Below are 22,269 nucleotides of genomic sequence, written 5' to 3' on the forward strand. Positions count from 1 at the left end.
AGAAGAGGAGGAGGGCATGTGGGACACGGCGGTGACACCACCTTTATTGGGTGAGGGAAGCAGGCTGTCGACAACAGCTCCCTTCCACCTAAACCAACAAAAAAGTTACAGTATATACACACACATATAAAAACCTGTAGGGATAGATGGGCACAGAGGGTGGGAAGAGTAGAAAAAGGGAGCAAAGAGCCCCCAGAGGAGGAAAAGCACTGGGCAGCCTCAGCCCCTCATATAAGGGATGAGAGGAAGGCTGAGGGCCCCATGATCTTCCTTCCCATTTACTGAAGTACAAAACTGATCCCTGGGGCAATAGGAAATAACTGGGAGGTCGCAACAGGTCAGAGCTGCTGTATTTTAGTAAAGGAAGCAGATAGGATGCGGAGGACAATGTGACTCCTGGCAGGAGCACAGGTAAGCCAGGAGCCCTGTGCTTTGTGGGGGATAGGGGTGCCCCTGTGAAGGGGGAGGGAGGGCATCACGGGGTGTTATGGAGGTGATAGCACTTCTCCCATGTTAGGACCCCAAAGCCACATCCTGTGCGAAAGGACAAGGGCTATGAACTGCTTGCCAGGCCCCAGGGGTGCAGGGACTGGGGGGCAGGCTTAGTTCTGGGATGATCGGGAACCGAATCAAATAAACCATTCCTAACAGCTGCACCTGCACCAACATGAAGGCACCAGAGCCAGCAGCCTCTACCCCCACCACCCGTGGGGACTGGCCACAACCCCACCTCGCTGAAATGAGGAGGAAGATGAAGAAGAGGGGGGCTGCTGTGTCAGTCCCTACATTTGGTAAAGCCACAAACACTCCTATTAAAAAACAGCGGTATAAAAACGGTACAGAAAACCAACACTGGCCCCAGGTGATGATCCCAGTAGGGTCAGTCCAAAGGGCATCAGCACCAGGTCCCTATGGGCAACTCCAGCACAGCCACTGGGTGTCCCTACTATAGTGCCCCCCAAAACTGCAGGGGCAATAAAGCCACACCTGGGGCAAGATAAAAACAAAACACCCTCCCACCCCCACCCCAGCATGATCCCACTGGCATGGCCCTAACCTACAGCACTGAGGGTTTCTTTATTATTTCTTTCCCCTCCCTCTCCTTTTTCCTTGCATTTTTCCCCCCACCTCCCCCCCCCCGCCCATCCTTCCTTTTTCAACACGAAGGAAGTCCAGGCTGGGGGCTGGCAAGGTGTTAGGAGGCAGCGATGGCTGTGCCCCCACTCAGCTTGACGATCATCTGTTGGCAGTCGTTGCATGATCGCTTGTCCCCCACCTTCTCCAGCGTGCGTGCAGCCTCGGCCAGCAGGACGGCACGCTGGCTGGGAGAGGACAGGAAGGAGAGTGGGAGGTGGCGGCAGGCCAACAGGATGGCGGTGGCTCGCTCCCTCTGCCCTGGCAGTGTGTCCAGCTCCCCTGCAACCAGAAGAGAAAAGAGCTATGGGAGCTGCTCACCCCAGGGAACTCCTTTTGCAGTGTATCAGCTATGGGTGTGATCACAGAATCATTAACATTGCAAAAGGGTGATAATATCATCTAGGCCAGCCATCCAGTTACCACCAATGCTGCCCACTAAACCATGTCCTCAGTGCCACATCTACCCTTTCCTTGATCACCTCCAGGGATGGTGACTCCACTAACTCCCTGGGCAGCCTATGCCACTGCAGCACTGTTCTTTGGAAGAAAATACTGTTCCCAATATCCAACCTGAACCTCACTTGGCATCACTTGAAGCCATTCCCTCTTGTCTTATTGCTGTTACCTGAGAGTAGAGGCTGACCCCCATCTCACCACAACCTCCTATATCAATAAAGATACTAAACAGGATGGGCCCCAGTACCAACCCCTAGTCCTGGCTCTACACAGCACCCAATAGCCATTGCCAAATGCAGCTCCCCATGCTGACCTTGCTTGCTGCTCTGGGTTGTGCGGCGTCTGAGGCTGTGCTCCAGCAGCTGGTGGGTGCGGGTAGGGCTGGCCCCCGCCATCAGGCGCACGGTGGCCTCGTGAAGGAAAACCTGGAGGGACAGCGGGGTGGGTGGTGAGGGGTGGGCTGGAGGCAGCCCTCAGCTGTGTCAGCAGCACAGTGCTGACACCCTGACAACAAGCAGAGCCCACATCCACCTGCCTGCAGTTTGCAGGTCAGGGCAAGGGGGAGGAAAGAGAGAAAAAGTTTATAAAAAAAAAGCAAAAAAAAAAAAGCACAAATTGCTTTTGACGTGCAACAGAACAACCTGGAAAGGGAGAAGGCTGAACCGCCTGAAAGAGGGCAGAAAATAGAAGAGCAGATGCAGGTGGTGCTCCGCTCTTCCCTTCCCCACTCCTCTGCCAGGAGCAAGGGACAAAGCTCACCTTGCGGTATGCAGGTCTGAAGCCGTGGGCTAGCTTGCGTAGGCTGCCGAGGTCACGCTGGAAGCCGGTGAGCTCAGGGGGTGAGGCATGGTAGGTCTCACCCAGCGCCTGGCTGCTGCTCGCCTGCTTCTGCCACAGGCTGGTGCGGAGGGACAGCAGCAGGTCACAGGCCAACAGCTGGATCACCTGCGGGAGCCACAGAGCAGACACGGCTCAGCACCAGGCGAGGAGCGTGGCAGCGCTGCACAGCTCGCCAAATCCCTTTTCCCCATCTGCTGCTGCCCCCTAGCAATGCTTGCTGTTCCAGCTGCCCTTCGGAGAGTACCTGCTCTGTCGAACGGAAAGCGCCTCTGTACTGCACTGCAGGAACATTGCACAGTTACTGCCAGCACATGCAATGCAACTACAATGCACTACAGCTGCCACCCAGGAGCGACAGGGACGTGAGCTGTCCCCGTACGCTGTGCAGGGAAGCTCCAGCTTGAGGTGATCCTGGAGAGAAGAGAAACAAGCAACACACGTCCTCAGGAATAGCACAGCAGAGTCCCACTTTTGCAGGAGAGGGTTCTGATGCTGCCTGAAATGGAGTGGCCCTGACATAATGAGGTCCCTTCTCACCAGTGGCAGCAGCTGCCCCTGGCTGGACAGAGATGGAGGTTTTTCTGCAGGCCAAAGCGGTCAAAAAATGAAACGCAGCAGAGAAGAGGTGGCAGGTACTGGAAGGAAAATGACACAGCACCTGCAGCACTGCTTCTCCATACAGCAGGGACAGAAAAATACATCACTGCCCTTTAGAAAGAAAGGGTGAAAGCATCCCGTATATTCCTATCAGACCTGGGATGAATGGAGAAAACAGACACAACCAGGCCACAAACGGAGCACACACTGCCTGTGGTGCGCAGCCCTTACGTTGCTGAGGGGAGTGCTGGAGGCTCCACTGCTCATGTTGAGGCTGTTCCACAGGTGGCTGCTGGCCCTCTCACAGTGACCCAGTGAGCTCTGCTGCCCATCCGCCTTCGACGACAGCGAGGCCTGCATGGCTTTGCACAGGTGGAAGGTGGCTTTCACCAGGGCGTTCCTGGAAGAGAAAGAGCCCTGCCTTCAAGTACTATGTTGGTGTCACCCACTCCACTCTATAATGAGGAATCTCCTCCTTATATCTCACCTAACTCCACCCTCCTTCAGTTTGAAGCCATTATCCCGTGTCCTATCACTACATATCCCTATAAAAAAATCTCCCTCTGTCTTTCTTAGAAGCCTGCCCTCAGCACACAGGGAGCCCACAGCTGCGCAGCACAGGCTGCAGCCTAGAGAAGGAAGGGGGGGGAGTTTAGGAGCAGTACTACGCACTCAGACATCTCCAGGGACTTCGGCAGGCGCTCCACTTCGCTGTAACGTGACCTCACAGCTGTGTCATCCCCTCTAAGCCAACCGATGGCCATAGCGACTGCTGCTGACCACCACCTGCACACCACATCTGGGCCTACAAGAACAGAGTCACAGGTTAGAAACACAGAACCATTAAGGAGCTCCTCCCCTCACTGCACATCAGGGACTGCTGCTCCACAGACAAGCCTCCCTCCACCACCAAGGACTGCGTTTTGGTCAGGCCTGGAGCTTCAAAGCTGGGGAGACACGTGGCAGCAGCACTTCCTGCAGGTAGAGGAGCTTTTGCTCAGCCAGACTTACCCAGGGCTGATTTCAGCATAGAACTGCTGGCAAAGGGCGGTGCTCCGCTTCCCATTGAGTCCAGGAAAGAGTTGAGCAATTTCAGGTACTCCATCGCACTGGAGAACTCGCTGAAACAAGAAGCGAGGCAGAGCTTCACTATGCCATCAAGCAGGAAGCACCAAGACCTGGAGGCATTTCTGATCAGTCGTGACATGTCTTTTAACAAGGCTGACCCACTAAGGCTGCAGGTGGAGGCAAAAACTTCAGGCTCTACCGGTATCACAACACTGCCAGACCTGAAGAGACCTCCTGAGAGTGGGAGTGTATGGACCAGTTTGAGGAGTACCACCACATCTGCCTGCGTGCATGTTCCAGGACCTGCACTGCAGCTACAATGAATCTCTGACAGAGTCTTTGCTCCCTAGTTAAGGGTCAGGGGAGCTGTGCCCAAGTCCTTCACAAAAGCTGGCACCACTCTCCAGGGTGGGACCAGTCTGCAGACACCACGAAGCAGATTTAACTCATGTAATACCCGTCTCAAGTGAAAGATGATTCACGTTAGCACTTAAGTCAGCACCCTGCATTCTACAGACACTGAACAGAAGCTGCCAGCATCCCCTTCAGTGCCTTGAATCTGCTAATGGACATGACATATGTTATGAGTTGATTACAGGCTCCTTTTCAATCACTGCCTCCAGAAGAAGCAGAAGAATGTTTTTGCAAGTGACTATTTGCATATATGCAAATATATATGAATGCAAGTGACAATGTGGCAATGATCTAATTTCCTCGGACATGCTACCAAGGAGGATCTAGAGCTACTACCCCTAGAGGGAGAAAAAACAGCTCCCTGCACTAGGAAAGCTGGTCCTTCCAGCTAGGAGATACCACTAAGGAACCTTCCCACCTCAGGCATTTACCTGCACTATTTTGGACACACGGTGCAATACATGGATTTTCATTGACAGTGCCTGCAATTCTTTGCTTGGTAACAAGAATGCATAACACAGGGAGGCAGCTGGGTCACTCTGCAACATGCCAAGGCCTTCTGACCCTGCACACGCTTTGGCCAACTGAAGCAATTGTGGCACACTAATTTTAGTGTTCCTGAACATTGCATTGTCAGCAGAGAACGTGCCAACCTGTTTAGGAAACGATGGATACCACACCAGCTGGCACCAGAAATGCCCACTACATCTGACAACAGCCAGAACTGCACCTGAGACTTCAGAGGTCATCATATGAAAAGGCAAAGCTCATGCTGCCAACATGCTGTGGTGGTCAGCCCTGTGTGGCCGTTCCAAGTCCTAGTTAAAGACTAACCCATGCATTTGCTCAGAGCACTCAGTGACCATCAGCTCAGCTTCAGAATCTACAGCTACCCCCAGCACTGGAACTTACCACGGTTCGTCCTCCTCTTGTCCCACCACCTCTTTTCTAGTCTGAGGCTTCACAAGGGAATCCACTGCTTTCTCCAGCAGGTTCTCACAAAATGCCTGATGAACCTGTGCTATGGGATCCGCTACAGAGAAAAGAACAAATCCAATACATTTTCTTATCTACAGTGTTAGCCCCCTCCTGATACAGACAAGAAAATCTGAATTTTAAGAGTGAGAGGAAAAGCAGCAGAGGGAAAAGCAAACTTGTGAGGAATTACTGCTAAATCTTCTGAAGACAAAGTTTTCAGAGCCTTTTCAATCACCGTTCTTACTAATAATCAGCTGTATACAGCTGCAGCCCAAGGCTTAAAAACCCTGAGACACTTCAACCAACCAGTAGAACATAAAGGATGCTGCTCTGAGGAGTCTATGCTCCATTAGCCCCCCAGCTCACCCCACATGAGAACAGACGAAATATGCAGGGCAGAGCCAGCTCCTGCCTGGAGGCACCATCCAACCACCCAATGAGACCACATGCAGGGTGAAGATGCAGGAGGACGCTCTCCAAGACATCAGTTTTGGTGCAAGAAAGCAGGGAGGTGGAGGCTCTCAGGGCAAAGTGCAGGCAGCCCCACACTCAGAGCACAAGCAGCGCTCACCAGGGTTCCTCTGGGTGCAGTACAGGCTCTCCTTGGCAGCAGATTTCACTGTCCAGCTTCGCTCCACAAAGAACTTCTGTCCCAGAGGGTGGCACAGCCAACGCAGCGAGTCAGGGATGGCACTGCGCTCCGAGCTGCACAGGCTCTGCGCCTGGCTTAGGAAGTAGCTCTGGGGAAAGGAGAAGCACCCAGGGGAAGTCAGACCACCATACACCATAACTACAGACCCCAGAACTGCCAAGCTTGCAGCCTTTCCCAGAGCTCTGCGTGGAGCCACAGTGGCAGAGAACATCGTGACTCACCGCCAGGAAGCCCAGCTTGCCCCCACAGCGGGTCTTTAAGCCAACTGCGGCCGTCAGGTGGATTTCAGCCATTGTGCTGGGCGGGATCTTTTCTTCAGCACACTCCGCCAGATTGACAGCACACAGGGCCATGTGCAAACCAGAGTAAGCAGAGCTGGAAGGGAGTTTACCTGCACCAACAGGAGAGAAGGGTTAACCTGAGACAAGGCAGCACCTGCTACTCTGTAATAACATGACTTGCTGGGGAACTGTCCTAGGCAGGCACTCTGAGCTAAGATGGCGTAACTACAATTCACACAGTAAAATTAGGCAGAAGGAAGTTGAGCTTGGATTTCTGATATACTTGTAGCCTATTAAAATTGCAAATTAGTTTGCCAGGGAGGCAGCAAAAACAACCGTTCACAAGGAACATTCAAGCACTTCCTCAGTACACGTGCACATGCCGAGGTTCTCAAAGCACATTAACACCAACTGGCCATCTGTGCTTCACATGGCTTCAGAAATTTGATTTTTCTCCAACAATTAACCCCGGCCTCTGCTTCCACATTGCATTCCCAAGCAACAGAAAAGAAACAAGAAACAGCAGTGAAAAATGACTGGATTCTATCAAAGGCTGATTGGAACAGCCTCTAAGCCACCTCTGCAGACTCATGAACATGTAAGGGGACAATGCAGGAGAATGGTTGGGTTGGAAGGGACCTCAGAGCCCACCCCATTCTGTGGGCAGGGCTGCCACCCACCAGCTCAGGCTGCCCAGTGCCCCATCCAACTTGGCCTCGAACCTTCAGGGATGGGACACCCACAGCTCTCCTTGGGCAGCTGTGCCAGCACCTTATCTCTCTCTGAGTAAATTATTTCTCTCTAACATCTAACATAAATCACCCCTCTTTTAGTTTAAAACCATTCCCCCTTATCCTATTATAACTTATGTAAAAAGTCAGTCTCCTGCTTATGAACTCAAGTACAGGAAGGCTGCAATGAGGTCTCCTCACAGCTGAACAAGCCCAGCTCCCTCAGCTGGTCTTTGTAGGAGAGGTGCTTGAGCCCTATGAGCATCTGCATGGCCTCGTCTGGATATGCTCCAGCAGCTCTGTATCTTCCCCAGGCTGAGGCCCCAGGCCTCAGTGAGGCCTCACAAAGGCAGAGCAGAGGGGGACAATCCCCTCCCTCACCCTACTGACCACCCCTCTTTTGATGCAGCCCAGGATACTGTTGATCTTCTGGGCTGCAAGCACACACTGCTGGCTCACACTGAGCTTTTCATTCACCAGAGCCCCCCAAATCCTTCTCTGCAGGGCTGCTCTCAATGAATTCTTCTCCCAGTCTGCACTTGTGTCTGGAGCTGCCTTACCTGTGATATGGAGCTGATGGAGCTTGTGGTAGGCCAGAGCTGCATCCCGAGCGCTGGTCTTGGCCTCATCCTCAGATCCTGCAGTGGCTTCTCTGGCCCTCCACTGGTGCGAGGTCCTCTTCAGCAGCCACCGCACCAGCGCCAGCTTCTGCAGGCTGTAGCGGATGACATTCCAGGAGAGGCTGCAGGCCAGGTCCAGGCGGGAGGCTGGCAGTGCTCGGCCCAAGACCGACAGGCAGGTCTGCAGGTTTGATGCCGCTGCAGCAAAATCCCCCTGCAAACATCGTGGCAAAAGGTTACACAACAAAACGCAAAGCCAGAGAGACAGTTGGGGAGCTCCTCACCACTGGGAGCAAGACAAAGCAATACATGACCTATGGTAAGAGCTTCTGCTGAGGAGAGTCAGTAATTTAGGGCACTCAGTCCGAATCTGGCCCAGCACATCTCATTTGACACAGCCTGGTCCTGCAATGGCTGCAACAGCTGGGGGACACACTGGCACCACCTGAAAGCAGCTCCCTACACCTTCTCAGACAAAGCAGAAGCTTTAGGGTGCCCAGGTCAGAAATGAATGCTGCCTCAATAATGGAAAAGAGCTGGAGGACAAGGGGATGCAGTGAACACCCATTCCGGTTAGACTTGTTTAGCTTGGAGAAGAGAAAGCTCCAGGGAGACCTCACTGCAGCCTTCTGGTGCTTGAGATTATAAACATGAGGGAGAGCTACGCAGCCTAAGAGTGACAGAGTAGGTGGGAGTGGCCTTAGACCAAAAGAGGGGACGTTCAGGTTAGGTGCTAGGGAGAAATTATTTACTCAGAGGGTGATGAGGCACTAGCACGGGCTGTCCAGAGAGCTATGGGTGCCCCATCCCTGGAGGCTCAAGGGCACGTTGGATGGGACCCTGGGTACCCTGAGCTGGTAGGCAGCAGCTGTGCCCGTGGCAAGGGGTAGGACTTGAGGACTTGAGGGTCACCCCACAAGGGGTGGGCTATGAGGTGCCTTTCAACCCAATTATTCTGTGGCTCTAAGATTCTACCAGGCAGTCACCAGGATGACTGTAGTGAAACCTGTAACAGCAAGCAGCTCGTCGCTTCCGCTGAGCTACCTTCAGGACAAGCTCATGTTACAAAAAGACACCCTTGAGCACTGTTTGCCAGCAGCAGAGGCCAGGACTGGGACACAAAACAAGCCCCCACTTCCAAGGACTGCTGCAAGATGCAACAGCGAGGCACAAGGACAGAGCTAGGAGGCTGTGCCTCACTAATTCAGGCTGAGGGAGGACAGCAATCTGCTCAAGACAAACCAGCACCACCAACTTCTCAGCAAATCAGACTGGATACAATCCAGAAACACCACACTCTTGCCAAGGCACCATCTCATTAGGCCACTTTTCCTCCACCTCCTCCTCCAAGACGCATGTGATGCACAGCAAGGAGGCAGCCCTACCCGTGCCAGATCCAGGTCTGCCTGCTTGCGGTGCCTCCAGAACGCGACCGACGACCTTGAGTGCAGCCGGGTCACTGGCTCTCCATGCACCAGGAGCTTCACAAACACGCTGAGGACGATCACACCATTCACGAGCCACAGGATCAGCGTGGGCATCATCCAACCAAACCATCCACCTGTGTCTGCAACAGACACCCCAAAGGGAAAGGGAGAAGTTGATCCTGACACTAAGAACGCTGCAATAGGATGAGCCCAGACCGACAAGGATGTGCGGCTCTGCCACTTGTAGTATCAAGTTTTGCAAGGGCTGCATTTTACTGGGAAATAGCTCTTGCTTCAAGTGCTCTTCCTCAAGGCCAAGCCACAACATTCCCAACCTGACTGAAATAGTTGTTTTCACAAGGCTGATTTACAAAACCTGAGTCAGTGCTTCTAAAATAATCTTAATGCAAGATGTTCTAGGAAAGCTATCGGATACACCCATTGGTATTCAATACCTCAGGGTCATTTTCCAGTCTTAATCAGGTGTACAAAGCAACAGTGAGGAAGTACGTTGACCAGCTGGCTAAGTGACACCACACCTACAAAATCCCCTGAGCTCATCTTCAGCTGAGCTGTCCTCTAAACTACTGACAGTACAGAATAAGTACATTAAGTGAGATAGTTTAAACCTATAGCAGCAATGTTTCTGAAGCAATTCTTCATCTGCAGCTTAATAAGCTACTAAAATCAGTTAAGCTGCCATAAAACAAACTAAAGGTGAAGATTATAGAATCCTTTAAGTTGGGAGGGACTTCTGAAAGCCATCTAGTTCAACTCTCCTGCAATGATGCCTCAAAGAGGTCTCAACTCACAGCACCCCAGCTCTTTACCTGATTCAATGGTCAGCATGTTCCTGCCAGAGCCGTGACGTGTGAGGCTGTCAGACTCTGGGCTGCCCCGGGCATCCAGAAGGGATGTCAAAGGGTTGAAGGAGAGGCACAGGAATGTCAGGGCACACAGGAGGATTCGGGAGCGGTCCACCATGCCAAGAGCCACAGGAGGAGAGTCAGGTTCATCCTTAACCTTCAAAGGATTTGGAGTGGAGAGAAGAAAAACACAAAGGCTGCTTAACATTCCTTAAAGCAAAAAATGCTTGTACAGGAGAAAAGAAGGAATGAGACAGAGCAAGTTTTAAAATTTAAGATCAAGATCAGTAAGAACTCCAGTGGAGCTTTCCCTCACTTAGTAAGGTCAGGCTGAAGTACTCGAGTGCCTTCACCTTCATCCTGCTCCCAGTCACGTTCAGTTACCACTGACTGGAACCCTGCTTTATTCCAGGACTAACTTCTTCCCTGAGGGCCTCCAAGAGAGCTCGTTTCTTCCAAACCCACCAGCTAAAGGCAACTAGCAGATTGCTGCAACTGCAGCTGCTTACAGTCTCGCTGCCCACAGCTGAGATTGTCATCCTTTTCCAAGCTCTCCTGCTTTATTCATAGGACATATCTATCCCTTGAAAGCTGTGGATTCTTTGAGTTGTGAACATGCACCATGAGAATCATAGAATCACTTGAGTTGGAAGGGACCCTTAAAGGCCATCTGGTCCAACTCCCCTGCAATGAACAGGGACACCTACAGCTCAATCAGGGTGCTCAGAGCCCCTCCAGCTTGACCTTGAGTGTCTCCAGGGATGGGGCATCCACCACCTCTTTGGGCAATGAGACGATAGAGAATCTACTGGTGTTGAAGTTTAAGCACAGTTCCAGCAGCTAAGGCATGGCTCAGATAATACAGCTCAGGAAGTAGTCTTAATCATTAAAAATAAGTAAACAAAGCACTCCCATGCACCTTCCTCATCCTTACAACATATGACTGATCCCTATAGCTTTGCTTGCCAGATGTCTGCTAGCCCCACTCTCGAGAATTACCAGAACATAAACCCGAAACCTGACAAGTCAAGTCAGAAATACCTTTGCATCATCAAGGAGTGGGCTTCCTGGCTCTGAATCAATGGAATAGGGGGAGAAGCCAGCCTGTGATCCCGAATCAGAGGCAGGAGGAGACATCAGAAGAACATTCTGGTTGAAGTCATCTATCTTCAGGTCTGCATCATTGTCAACCAGACTGCTCAGGTCAATGCCCTTCAACAGTTCTGCAAGAATCAGTACACATCATGTACACATCTCTCAATCCTACACCCATCCTGCTCAGAACACAGGCCACCACTGATGCAGCGTGCACCTATCTACCTCTGCCAATGACAAAGACCTTCATCCATGCAGACCACCTCCTTCCTGCACAGACTCCACAACTTACTGTTTTTCTGGTTAGCTAGCTTCAGAACCATGTTCTCCTGTCTCAGCTTATGGTTGGCCTGCTGCAGGTATTTGATGTAATCAATGGCTTTTCTCAGCACTCCAGACTTGTGCATCTGCAAGGAATTAAAATGCAAAGAAAGCGGTTTGTACTACATGCTTCCAGGGTTGCTTTTGCTCAAAGGGGTACCATAACTCTATGTATCACGGGGGGGATACAGACAGAAGGGTATAGAGGGGCCACCGGGCAGCAGCAAAAGGAAATGAATAGTAGGACATGATCTGGGCCAAGGTATCCCACTTTGGAAGGTACATAAGGACTGGTCAACAGGGCTTGAGTCCTTGTATCTGAGATCTCTCAGTGCTTTTATACAAATCATACAATGAAAAGAGTTTAACATCCCAATTACAAGAGTTTATGTCTTGGCTTCAGTCAGAAATAGTCTTTGCAAAGTATCATAGTTTTGAAATTAAGTGAATGGCTCTTTTCTAGGAGGATGGAGCTGCTGTCAGTTATCCAGGGTTCACCATTCAATTGATATAAGTGGTTCTCTTCCCATTCTCAGTCCCTCCTCCACCCCCACGAAAATACACGCTCCCAGCAAAGGCTGCCAGCATGACATAAAGCAAACTGCACAGGTCAAACATGGTCCAAGGTGGTTTCAAGACATCTCAGTATCTACTGGAATCGAACTGGAAAGCTCTGTGCAAGAAGACAGTGTTTTAAATTTCATCTGACCACAACACGCACGTGCATACTTCTAACAGCAGTCTGTACCCATCTGCTCCATTGAATACAGCAATGAGCACCTGAGGACACAATGAGCACCTGACACCACGCTTGCTCTCATTGCACATCTTTTACCTTGGCATCTGTCCCCATGATGAGGTCCTTCAGCTCAATGATCTTGTCATTTATAGAGGACCGGTAACGCTTCTCAATGATGTTGTGAGTTGTTCTCCTTTCTCCTTCCTTAGGTGGGTCTGGTTGCTTGACACCTCCGGGAACTTGTTTGATAGGCACCTTTTCTTGTCCCATCATCACTGGCATTGTGGTCAGAATGGTTCCATTGCTCCCAACAAGGGTCTACAGAGACCACACACAGCAAGTGTCACCAGCAGTCAGCCAATATAGACAAGATTATGGTGCCCAGAGCAAACAGAGTAAACAAAAGCAGAATCAAGAGAAGTCCACAGAGCTCAAAAAGGAAGAGTTATCCCATGTCTTCCTATGTTCCTTAGCTGGCACAAGCATGGGAACAGCAGCATAAGAAAAAACATCCACACTGCTTCCCATAGTAAAAAGATCTCTTTTCTCCACGAGTATCATCACCCCAACACCCTTTCACTAATACCACGCTCTGATCATCCACAATTTAAAGAGAGACATGGACCAAAGCTCCTTCCTGCCTTTAGAGTCCTTCTACCCCACATCTCCAAATGCACAAAGAAAGTCACTGGGCCAACAACTGGTAATGCAGCTTGTGAACCTGTAATATTAGAGATGTTCTGATTGCGTAAAGACAAACTCTGGCTTGGATTTGAATTAGATTGCACAGGGGAAGAAACAGATCCCTAACTACTTTAAGCTATAAAATACCTTCATATGAGGTATTAAGGCAGACTGATGCACACTGATGTGAAGAGCTTGGGCTTCTATTACTCTCTGCGATGGCCTGAAAGGAGGTTGTAGCATGGTGGGTTGGCATATTCTCCCAGGAAACAGTAATAAGATGGGACGGACTGGAGCTGGTGGAGTCACCAGCCCTGGAGGGATTCCAGAACCGTGTGGATGTGGCACTGAGGACATGGTCAGTGGGCATGGTGGGGATGGGCTGTCAGATGGACAAGGTGATTCTAGAGGTCTCTTCAACCTTAATGATTCTATGGTTTAAATTTAAATAAACGATCTCCCCCTGGCCAAAGCAGCACGTGCTATAGGAGAAAAGATGGTGAATCCCACCAGGACGGTTGCACAGAGGGGCTTCTAGGACAGTCAGACCAAAGGAAACCATTTAGATCACTCCAACCAGTAAGGTAAGATTGGGAAAGGTACAACTGGTCTCTGAAGCACACTCAGAATCAGAGAAGTTGTTATGGAAAAGCAGTTATTTATACCAGAAATCAAACCGATGTAGGCGAGATTAATTTAGCCCCAAGCAAATTAAGAATCAACTTTTATTCTGAAATAGTTATTGAACTGGGATAGGAATGAACACAGGTTCGCTTAAAGCTTTTGGCAAAAAATGAGTTAAAGTATTCTGTCTTTCCTCAGTTAATTTCCAGCATATTTCAATGCATTCAGAGTGCTTTGTGGGTTGTGTATTTGCCAGGCACAATCACATGAGCCTCACCTCCATGACAAAGTGAGACCTAACAGCAAGTAAACTGAAAACTTTGGTCTGGCTGCTACCAAGGGCACAGGAACCCCATTGTGCTATGCAGACAGAAGTTAAGTCCAGGCTTGCAAGCTTATCTCCAGCAGCAAGTATGAGAACAGAAGGACCTTTGCAGAATGCAGAAGGCTGTGATAAAAGCCTCTTTAGCACACAAGCATCTCCAAGCTGATAAGTCATGGCCCAGAAGCACTGCTGCCATCTTGAATGATGATCCCAACCCCTTGCAGCACATTCCCTCTGAGAAGCAGTTTAATTAGTTTTTACATCTAATGTTTTGCCATTGGATTCTATGGAGGGAGAAAGGAAAATCCACAGCCACCCCGAGTCAGTTGGCTTTAAGCATCTCTCACAGAGGTTAAAAACCACATGGAATTCTTTGGTCATACTCCTCTCCTACTAATGCCAGGAAAAGGTAAACAGGAACGTGCCCTTGCTCTGTGTTTACCGGCCAGAGGAGGCTGCCAAAAACACACACAGTCTGTGCTCTCAGCCTCAGCAGAAGTGGCACATTACTCACGTTGGACACATTCAGAACAGCATTTGGAACCCCTCCCATCCACACCACTGGAGAACTCCGAACACCAAACCTCCTTGTATTAGGAAATAACGTGACCGAGGGGAGGAAGAAGAGTATTAACAGTGTTACCTGCAGAGCTGTGGTCTGGATAGGAGTGGTGAGCGCAGTGAGCGCTGGGTTCTGCACCGCAGCCATAACAGGATTGCCGTCTGCCTTCAGCGTGGTCAGCACGAGGGAGTCCGTCTTGATGATCTGAGGCTGGACCAGAACCTGCATGGGGAACAGCCAGAGGTGAGGGGATAAGTGGGCACACACTGCTCTGTTCCTCTCAGTGGTCAGAGGCAGTGACAACCCATGGTGCTGACATCAGAGACCAGTAGTAACCCAGTACTCAAAACCACCAAGGAGCTGATGAAAGGGTTCCTCTGCCCTCGCCTGTAACAAGTTCCCTGTGTTAGCTGGGGGAACCCTGAGGGTACAACACATGGGTGAGGTACAGGACGGGAGGGAATGGCCTCAAGTTGTGCCAGGGGAGGTTCAAGTTGGATATTAGGAAAAATTTCTTCTCCAAAGGAGCAGTGCTGCAGTGGCACAGGCTGCACAGGGGGGTGGAGGAGTCACCAGCCCCAGAGGTGCTCCAGAACCATGTGGATGTGGCACTGAGGACACGGTCAGTGGGCATGGTGGGGGTGGGCTGGCGATTGGATCCTAGTGATCTTTTCCACCCCTGAGCTATGTGGATGGACCAGGCTCTTTCACATCCACTTACCGGCACCTGCTGGACCTGTGGTGCTGCCACCGTCTGGACTGTGGCAGGTGCCAGTGCCTGGATGGTGCCGCCGGCAGCCTGCGTCAGTACACGTGGGGCCGGCACCGCCTGCACCTGCTGCTGGATGGTGACTGGCTGCACCTGGGGGGACGTCACCAGGCTCTGCACCTGAGGCTGGAGAACTGCAAAGAGGGAGAGACGTCAGGGATGGCACCATGCTGAGGCCTTCTATGCTTTCTGCCGTGGATACGACTGACCCCAACGCTACCTTGGAAGCTCGTGGCCGCGTTCTGGTATAGGACGGGCTGCTGGATGATCCTGGTCTGGGGCGCAGAGCTGAATGTGGGGGTGATCATCACCGTCTGCTGCTGGAGCTGGGGCTGGAGCCGAGGCTGGAGCAGCGGGGCAGAGCGCTGCGGGGTCGGGGGCACCTTCACTGGGACGCTCTGCAGCTGTGGGGAGGCAGCAGGCGGAGGGAAGGGCTGCTGGGCCTGGCCATAAGGCCGCGTGGCATCCAGGGCCCCACTGCCTGTGCCACCACCACCGCCACCACTCTGGAAGGTGCCACACAGAGGGTCCGAAAACAGGTCTGGGAAGTCCCCTGCCTGGTTGCTGACGAACTGCAACATCTCTGCAAGGAGGAAAAGGAACGTTTGAGGCGGGTTGGTTCCATGGACACGGGGTCAGGACTCAGAGGCCAGCAGTGAGCACAGGAGGAAGCGGCAGCTTCAGAAGCCCCAGAGGTAGCCAGTAATTCAGTGTCAAAACACTCCCAGAGCTCGAGATCCAACATTTTCAGCTGGTTGCCATTTGTCCAATCCCCATCCCAGCTTCACGCTCGGAGGAGGAGGATGAGCAGCCCCATGACTTCAGTAGGAGCCGTCCTCCCACCCGGGGCTGCCACACACAACGCCCATCCTCTGCCCACGGAGCCCCACAGGGACACGCGGGTGGTGACTCACCCCGACTTGGGGTAATTTCAGGTATACAGGGAAACAGGGGAAACAGGCTAAAGGAAACGGCGCTGTGCAGAACTGGAGCTAAGAAATGCACGGGTACGTCTAAGGAGATCCCACGGCCAAAGCTTCCCTCCAGCTGCCTCCACTGACCACCTGAGCTCCCCCTGAGCCCATCCCAACACCAGGCGCACGGGACCCCACGCGGCACAGATACCCCAGGGGCTGTACATGGGTACGGAAGCAGCAGTGTGGTTTATGGCAGCGGACCGGCAGTAGGGCTGTCCCTACACCGCCCCACGCCGCACCCACGCCGCACGACACGGCGCTTTCCCACTCGATACACTGCCATTTTGCGAGCAGGTGGCCCCACGCAGGTAAGGGACGGACACAACGCGTTGGATGCGCTCCAGCGCACTCCGTGCTTGGACACAGGGCCCCCCCGGGGCACTCGTTAGGATCGGCGCTAATTACCGCTTCGTCCCCCGCTGCCCTCTGACGTCACGCTGCTCGCCGTGACGTCACGCGTATGACTCAAACCCGCCGACCCGCGCCGCGGGGGCTCCCCCGCACCCCCACGCAGCCCACCCGCGGCACAGCGCCGAGCCCCGCGCCCCCGCCCGGCCCCGCGCTCACCGTCAATGTCGCCCAGCGTCAGCTCGTCGCCCAGCTCGGTCAGGGTCTCCATGCCCTCGGCGCCCAGCTCGCCGCTCTCCATGTCGCTCAGCCCCGCTCCGCTCCCCGCCCGCTCTAAGCGGAGGAAGCAGCCCGGCGCCGCCGGCCCCGCGCCATCTTGCGCCGCCCCGGCCCCGCCCCCACCTGCCCGGCCCCGCCCCCACCGCGCTCCGTCACTGGGACCAGGCCGGCGGTAGCCAATAGGAGCGCGCAGCGCCGCGTGGCGTGATGGCGCGTCGGCGATCAGCAGCTGCGATTTGCATGCGAGACCACGCCCCCTGCCTTCCGCGCTGCATATTCATGAGGGGGCGTGGCCGAGCCCACGAGCGTGAGCCCCGCGCCCCGCCCCGCGCCCTCTCCATGGCAGCGAGCAAGAAGCCTCGGCGTAGAAAAAATAAGAACCGTTCTGCTTTATTCCAGAAAAACAACGCACGCCCCGTCCCCAACGCACGGCCCTGCTCCCAGCTGACGGCTGCTGCCCCAGCGCCCGCCGCTCGGGGACGGCCCCACTTTGGGGCCGTGGGACCACTGGGCCGCACCGGCTGGAAAACAAAAATCCACCCCAAAACTCACAGGAGAGGCTGACGGGGCATCCCCGGCCCCGCCGTGGGGGGGAGCGGCCGCATCGGTGCAGGTCCCGGCCCACTCGGGCCTTTACAGCTCAGACTGCGAGCGGGAGATGCGCGGCCCCTTGCGGATCTCCTTGCGCTTCTCCTCCTTCCGGCGCCGCTTCTCCTCCTCGCGAAGCGCCTTCTGGAAGGTGTCGGCGCTGGGGAAGAACTGGGGTGGGAGTTAGAAGTACAAAGGAAATGATAAATTCAGTGTTTTGAGGGAGAGTGGAAGTGGAGCACGGCATCTCCTGTGGAGCACCAACCAAAAACCCACCAGAACCCAACAAAACCCCTTCAAAACCCAACAGAAACCCAGTAAAAATCCAACCAGAACACAGCAAAACGCCCAACAAAACAACTGAAACCCAATCAGAACACAACCAAAACCCTCCAAAGCCCAACAAAAAAGCAGTAACAACCCAACCAGAGCCCGACAAAAACACAAGCAGAACACAATAAAAACCCTTCAAAGCCCATCCAAAACCCAGTGAAATCACAGAAGAGGACTATGTGGCTCGGCCACCCTACCTCAGAGTGATCAGCTTTGAAGGGGTTGCGGTAATTGGGGGACTTCTCACTGATGCCCAGCTCCTGAGCCATCTGTGAAGCAAAGCAAATCCCCCGTGGGAGACCATCACCACCGCCTCCTCCCACCCCTCATCCCTCAGACACTTCAGTCCCCACCAGCCCCAAATCCTCTGTCTTCCCACAACCCCCTGCAGACCCCCATTAGTGGCCTCAAGGCCGTACCAGCCCCAGGAGCTGGGAGTGGGGGCCCTGATCAAAGACGCCCGTCAGGTTGCAGAAGCTGATGCCCCAACGGATCAGGTTGTTCCAGTTGGAGTTGCGGTCGAAGTAGTGGTGCACAATCTTGGGGAAGCGCAGCACGACGTCCCCAAAGAAGGCCGTGTTCTCCACCACATGGGAGTAGGCTGAGGACGAGAGGAACCAGCCCCATCAGCAGCACATCCCACACGCCCCAAATGCCAGCTTCGGGGCATCACCAGCCATGGGACACCAAGGGTGGACGTGGGACAATCCCCAGGGGCAGGAGTGGGAGAGAAGACAGGCTGTGACATCTTAGCTAAGGGGGTTAAGCAATATGGAGCACTCACCATCCTTCAGCTTCTCATCCTGGGGGAAAGGCCCATCCGGAGGCACGTCTGCAGCTATGAGTACAGCCCGGGAGTCTTCCAGCACCTACAAGAGTCCTTGGGGTCACTGCCCTCTTAACCTATGGGGTGCCCCGCTGTGTTCCTCCCTTCCCCTTCCTGCTCATCTATGTGCCCTACTTCTTCTGCCCACTCTCCCCAAACCCATCCCCTGCACCACAGCACCCTGAGCCCATCCCACACTCACTTTGAAGAGTCCCTTGAGCATGATGTCAATGATTTTATACTGTTGGTTGATGTCATTGAGCTCAATGAGGTTCTTCAAGGCATTCATCTGGTCCTTGCGCTTCACCTCGAACAGCTTCTTATCTGCAGTGTTGTCAAGGGCACTGTGGGGCTCTGAGCGAGTTCACAGACTGCTCCCAGAAAGACAGCCCAGTTCTGAGAGTGGGGTTTCGGGGCCAAGAGGTGGGTTTCCAGATACCCCAGCAGGATGCTTGCTAACACCCAGCACACTGGGGCAGAAAGAAGAGCTCTGCATGAGGTCTTCTTCAGACACCACCTGAAAAACTCATTTCATTACAGGCCCTGACATCTCATTAGCAACTCCCTCCTACAGAAGGGTGATGAGGAAAGTGCTCAGCAGTGCTGGTTGATGCTGGGGCAACATTTGAGCACAGACTGTTGCTTTGTATTGCCCAAGAACTAACAGGTGGCAATATGGGGCAATATGGCATGCAGTGCCAGCCCTGCTCCAGGCAGGACCAAAGCCACATCAGGTTGCTCAAGGTCATGCCCAGCAGCCATGTGACACTTAGCTCAGCTTGTTCCCATGTTGCTAGCAATAAGCATAGCCTTAGGGCCCTCCCCTCCTCTCTCTTCCATCCCCTTTGTGCCATCTCCTCACATTCAAGTGTTCCACGGCCTCCTCAGGTGTGAGTGTGACAGAGGCTTGGCACTATGGGAAAGGATACAGATCTCCAATCCAGAGCCCATCTTCTGCTTCTCCAGGTCTGCCAGGCTGCCTTTGGGCAGCACCACTGCCAACAGGATGAGGCAGATCCAGAAGAAATCCATCTTGGAGGCCACAGCCTGGAACAAAACAGACAAAACCAGTGACAATGCAGAGACGTTCTCCACAGGAGACCTGTCAGCCCACCAGGTCCAAAACTGGTGACAAAGCAGCCACTGCCAGTTCAGAGCCAAGGTTCCCATGTCGTCACTGCACACCCATCGCCATCCCCTCCTCACACAAAGCACCAAGGCAATGTGCCGGGATCACCAAGTTGAATCATCAACCTGACCAAGTCCTATCAATAAACCACATCCATCAGTGCCACATCCACACATCCCCAGGGATGGGGACTCCACCACTGCTGAGCAGCCCCCTCCAGTGTTTCCCATGCCAAAAGCAGCCTGGTGTGTTCCTGAACCACCCGACCCCATCAGCTCACACACCATATGCACACTCCAGCCCAGACTACACCACAGAACTGAGGAATACCTGCCTGACTCTTCCCTAATGTAAGCAAACTGAACACAGGCTATGGTTCAACCATGAGGTCATGACCCAAATGACGACCCTCCCTTTCCCTAAGCCAGGCTGCCTAAGCACAGGGATGCAAAACCCTCTATGCAGATGTTCCTCCACACTCTCCAAGAGCCCTTCCTTCTGTCTTCACACCCAGAAACTCTGCAGAGCTGCTCCCCTCTTTGTAAAAGCAAGAACCTGTCTGCCCTGTGCAGCAGCAGATGGGGAGCAGTTCCCCTGTGATCCCCAGCAGCCCCAGCTGCTTGCTGCACAAAAGAGCCCACCTGTCAGCCTCGCTGTCTCCCATAATTTAGGTGTGCTTTTCCAAAGGCACAACAGACGCTGTGTTATAGATATAGATATCTATACAGTCAGTGATTCCCATTAACGTGTTTTTAATGACTTTATAGGTTCTCCCGAGGGAGCTGTATCCAAACCGAGCATCTCAGTTACCGGCACAGCCCCCCTTCCCCTCGATGCAGAATCACACGGCGGGGTAACGACGGGCCATTGCACCGCCGGGACTCCACCTCGGCACCGCCAAACAGACGTGTCTCAATCTCATATCACAGCCCGAACCGAAAGCGTCACAAGTTTAAGGGGGTGTTACAACAGCGGGGTATGGGGCTGCTCCCGCGCCATTCCTCCGCGCGGCTCGGCAAAGATGCTCGAGCAGAACAGCGGCAGCACGGCCACATCTGCTCGCCAACAAAACCCTCACGCCGAACTCAGACACGTATAGCGGGGACACCACCGGCACAGCGACAGAGCTGCCCGCGGAGCGCTCGGCGGCACCCCGTGGCTCCGCACGGCTGCGTGCTCATGGAGATGGGGATTCTCTTCCAAGCACCGCTTGGACAGGGCTGAGCGCTCCGGGAAGCGCCCAACGCGTGGCCGTGCGGGACAGCTCACGGCAGCAGCTTAGGGCAGCACCCGCGGCTCAACGCCGGCACCCGGCCCCGCGGAGCAGCCGCCCCACGTTGTCCCGCCCCACGTTGACCCGCCCGGCCCGCGCCGCCCCGACCCGCCCGGCGCCGAGCCCCGAGCGCCGAGCCCCGAGCCCCTACCTGCGGGCCGGGAGCGGGGCCGGGAGCGGCGCTCAGCAGCACCGCGCTGCCATGCCGCCACCGCCTCCCGCCCCGCCCCCAAGTGTCACTTCCTGAGCTCCCGCCCCGCCCCGACGGACCGCGGCTGGTGCGTGTGTGTTGTGCGCTGCCGGAGCTGAGCTGCGGAGCTGTGGCCTGACGGGCGGTGCTGAGCGCAGCGCGGACGGGGAGCCGCAGCACGGACATGGCTCGTTCCTCAGCCCCCTGCTGGCCCGTGGGAAGGGCAGAACAAGGATGGCAGAGGTGACAGCTGAGCGACGTCCCACACAGGACACAACAAGAGGAACTGTTTAAGAAGCTGTGCTTTATGAATGATATTCAACAAGAATCCAACAACAAACTCACTCCCTTTGTCTGCTTCGTCTCTACAACTTGGAGGAAATCAATGGCTGGATGCCATCTCCCATTCTGTTCTTCTCTCATCACTCTGTTGTGTTCACCTTCTCGTTTCAGTCTTCACAGTGACAGGGCTATCGCCACACTGCCCACACATCTGTCATCGATGGCATGAGTGGAAACCAAAGGGAAGGCACAGCTGAAACTGGAAGGCCAGCATGACACTGCAACCCCCACATCTGACACGGTGCTGACAGGAGGTGGAATCATAGGATATCCCAAGTTGGAAGGGACACATAAGTATCATTGTGTCACTATTAAAATACCCGTCTCCCAAACCCATGGGGAATGTTCATGTGGGTGAGCCTGAATAAAGCTAAAACAGAGGTGTCCAAACTACTCCAGCAATGGAACAAGACTTCCGCCCACCCTCCCACACCCCTATACAGACCAGCAAAGAGGAACTTGATGGGGCTTACGTGGTCTTGACCATGAGAACTTCCACCCCAAGCTTCCCACTGCAGAGAAGCAGTGTCACACAAGGACTAGGCACGAGGACAAGCCAGGGCTCATAGATAATACACACCTCACCTGCCACACACGCCGCCCATGGCTGAGGACAGCGTCACCCCACAGACACAGGGCAGGGAGTCCCCCACCCAATAGGAAATCATCGCTGGGGCCCATTCATTCCGTATCTGCTACCTATTTGATGTAACATGACACGATGATAACAGGAAGGCAGTTTCAGAACTAAACAGCACTGAATTTAGCATGGGCATCAGGTTCCCTCTTTCCCCCTAA

At 53.6% G+C, this 22,269-nt stretch overlaps 3 protein-coding genes across 18 annotated transcripts in view; all 3 read right to left on the reverse strand.

Annotated features, from left to right (window-relative positions):
- Nucleotides 1-19: 19 nt before the first annotated feature.
- On the reverse strand, nt 20-16,911 carry SREBF2 (sterol regulatory element binding transcription factor 2). The gene is made up of 19 exons (XM_015861082.2): nt 16,731-16,911; nt 15,407-15,769; nt 15,139-15,320; nt 14,499-14,639; nt 12,319-12,540; nt 11,455-11,569; nt 11,109-11,290; nt 10,032-10,224; nt 9,160-9,341; nt 7,715-7,988; nt 6,364-6,533; nt 6,062-6,230; nt 5,425-5,545; nt 4,042-4,151; nt 3,703-3,835; nt 3,262-3,430; nt 2,353-2,538; nt 1,907-2,018; nt 20-1,416 (listed from the first exon to the last, which is right to left on the reverse strand). Exons 1-19 carry the CDS (start codon nt 16,810-16,812, stop codon nt 1,196-1,198), a joined length of 3,327 nt encoding a protein of 1,108 aa, XP_015716568.1. The 5' UTR covers nt 16,813-16,911; the 3' UTR covers nt 20-1,195.
- Nucleotides 16,912-17,155: 244 nt separating this feature from the next.
- Nucleotides 17,156-21,330, reverse strand: CCDC134 (coiled-coil domain containing 134). Its single transcript, XM_015861143.1, has 7 exons — nt 21,091-21,330; nt 19,467-19,584; nt 18,740-18,861; nt 18,496-18,580; nt 18,131-18,312; nt 17,909-17,980; nt 17,156-17,549 (listed from the first exon to the last, which is right to left on the reverse strand). The coding sequence occupies exons 1-7, from the start codon at nt 21,313-21,315 to the stop codon at nt 17,424-17,426; spliced, it is 930 nt and encodes a 309-aa protein (XP_015716629.1). The 5' UTR covers nt 21,316-21,330; the 3' UTR covers nt 17,156-17,423.
- An 85-nt stretch (nt 21,331-21,415) lies between these two features.
- Nucleotides 21,416-22,269, reverse strand: part of MEI1 (meiotic double-stranded break formation protein 1) — a 34,640-nt gene continuing 33,786 nt past the window's right edge. For 14 of the 16 annotated variants that reach the window (XM_015861023.2, XM_015860998.2, XM_015860983.2 and 11 more), the window contains one exon: nt 21,416-21,622. In XM_015861023.2, the coding sequence (XP_015716509.1) occupies nt 21,586-21,622 (37 nt within the window). In that variant the 3' untranslated portion in view covers nt 21,416-21,585. Of the gene's footprint in view, nt 21,671-22,269 lie in introns of all 16 variants that reach the window. The other 2 variants (XM_015861013.2, XM_015861019.2) reach the window with 2 other exon arrangements.

The sequence above is a fragment of the Coturnix japonica genome, chromosome 1 (genome assembly GCF_001577835.2).
Source record: "Coturnix japonica isolate 7356 chromosome 1, Coturnix japonica 2.1, whole genome shotgun sequence".
Taxonomy (NCBI): domain Eukaryota; kingdom Metazoa; phylum Chordata; class Aves; order Galliformes; family Phasianidae; genus Coturnix; species Coturnix japonica.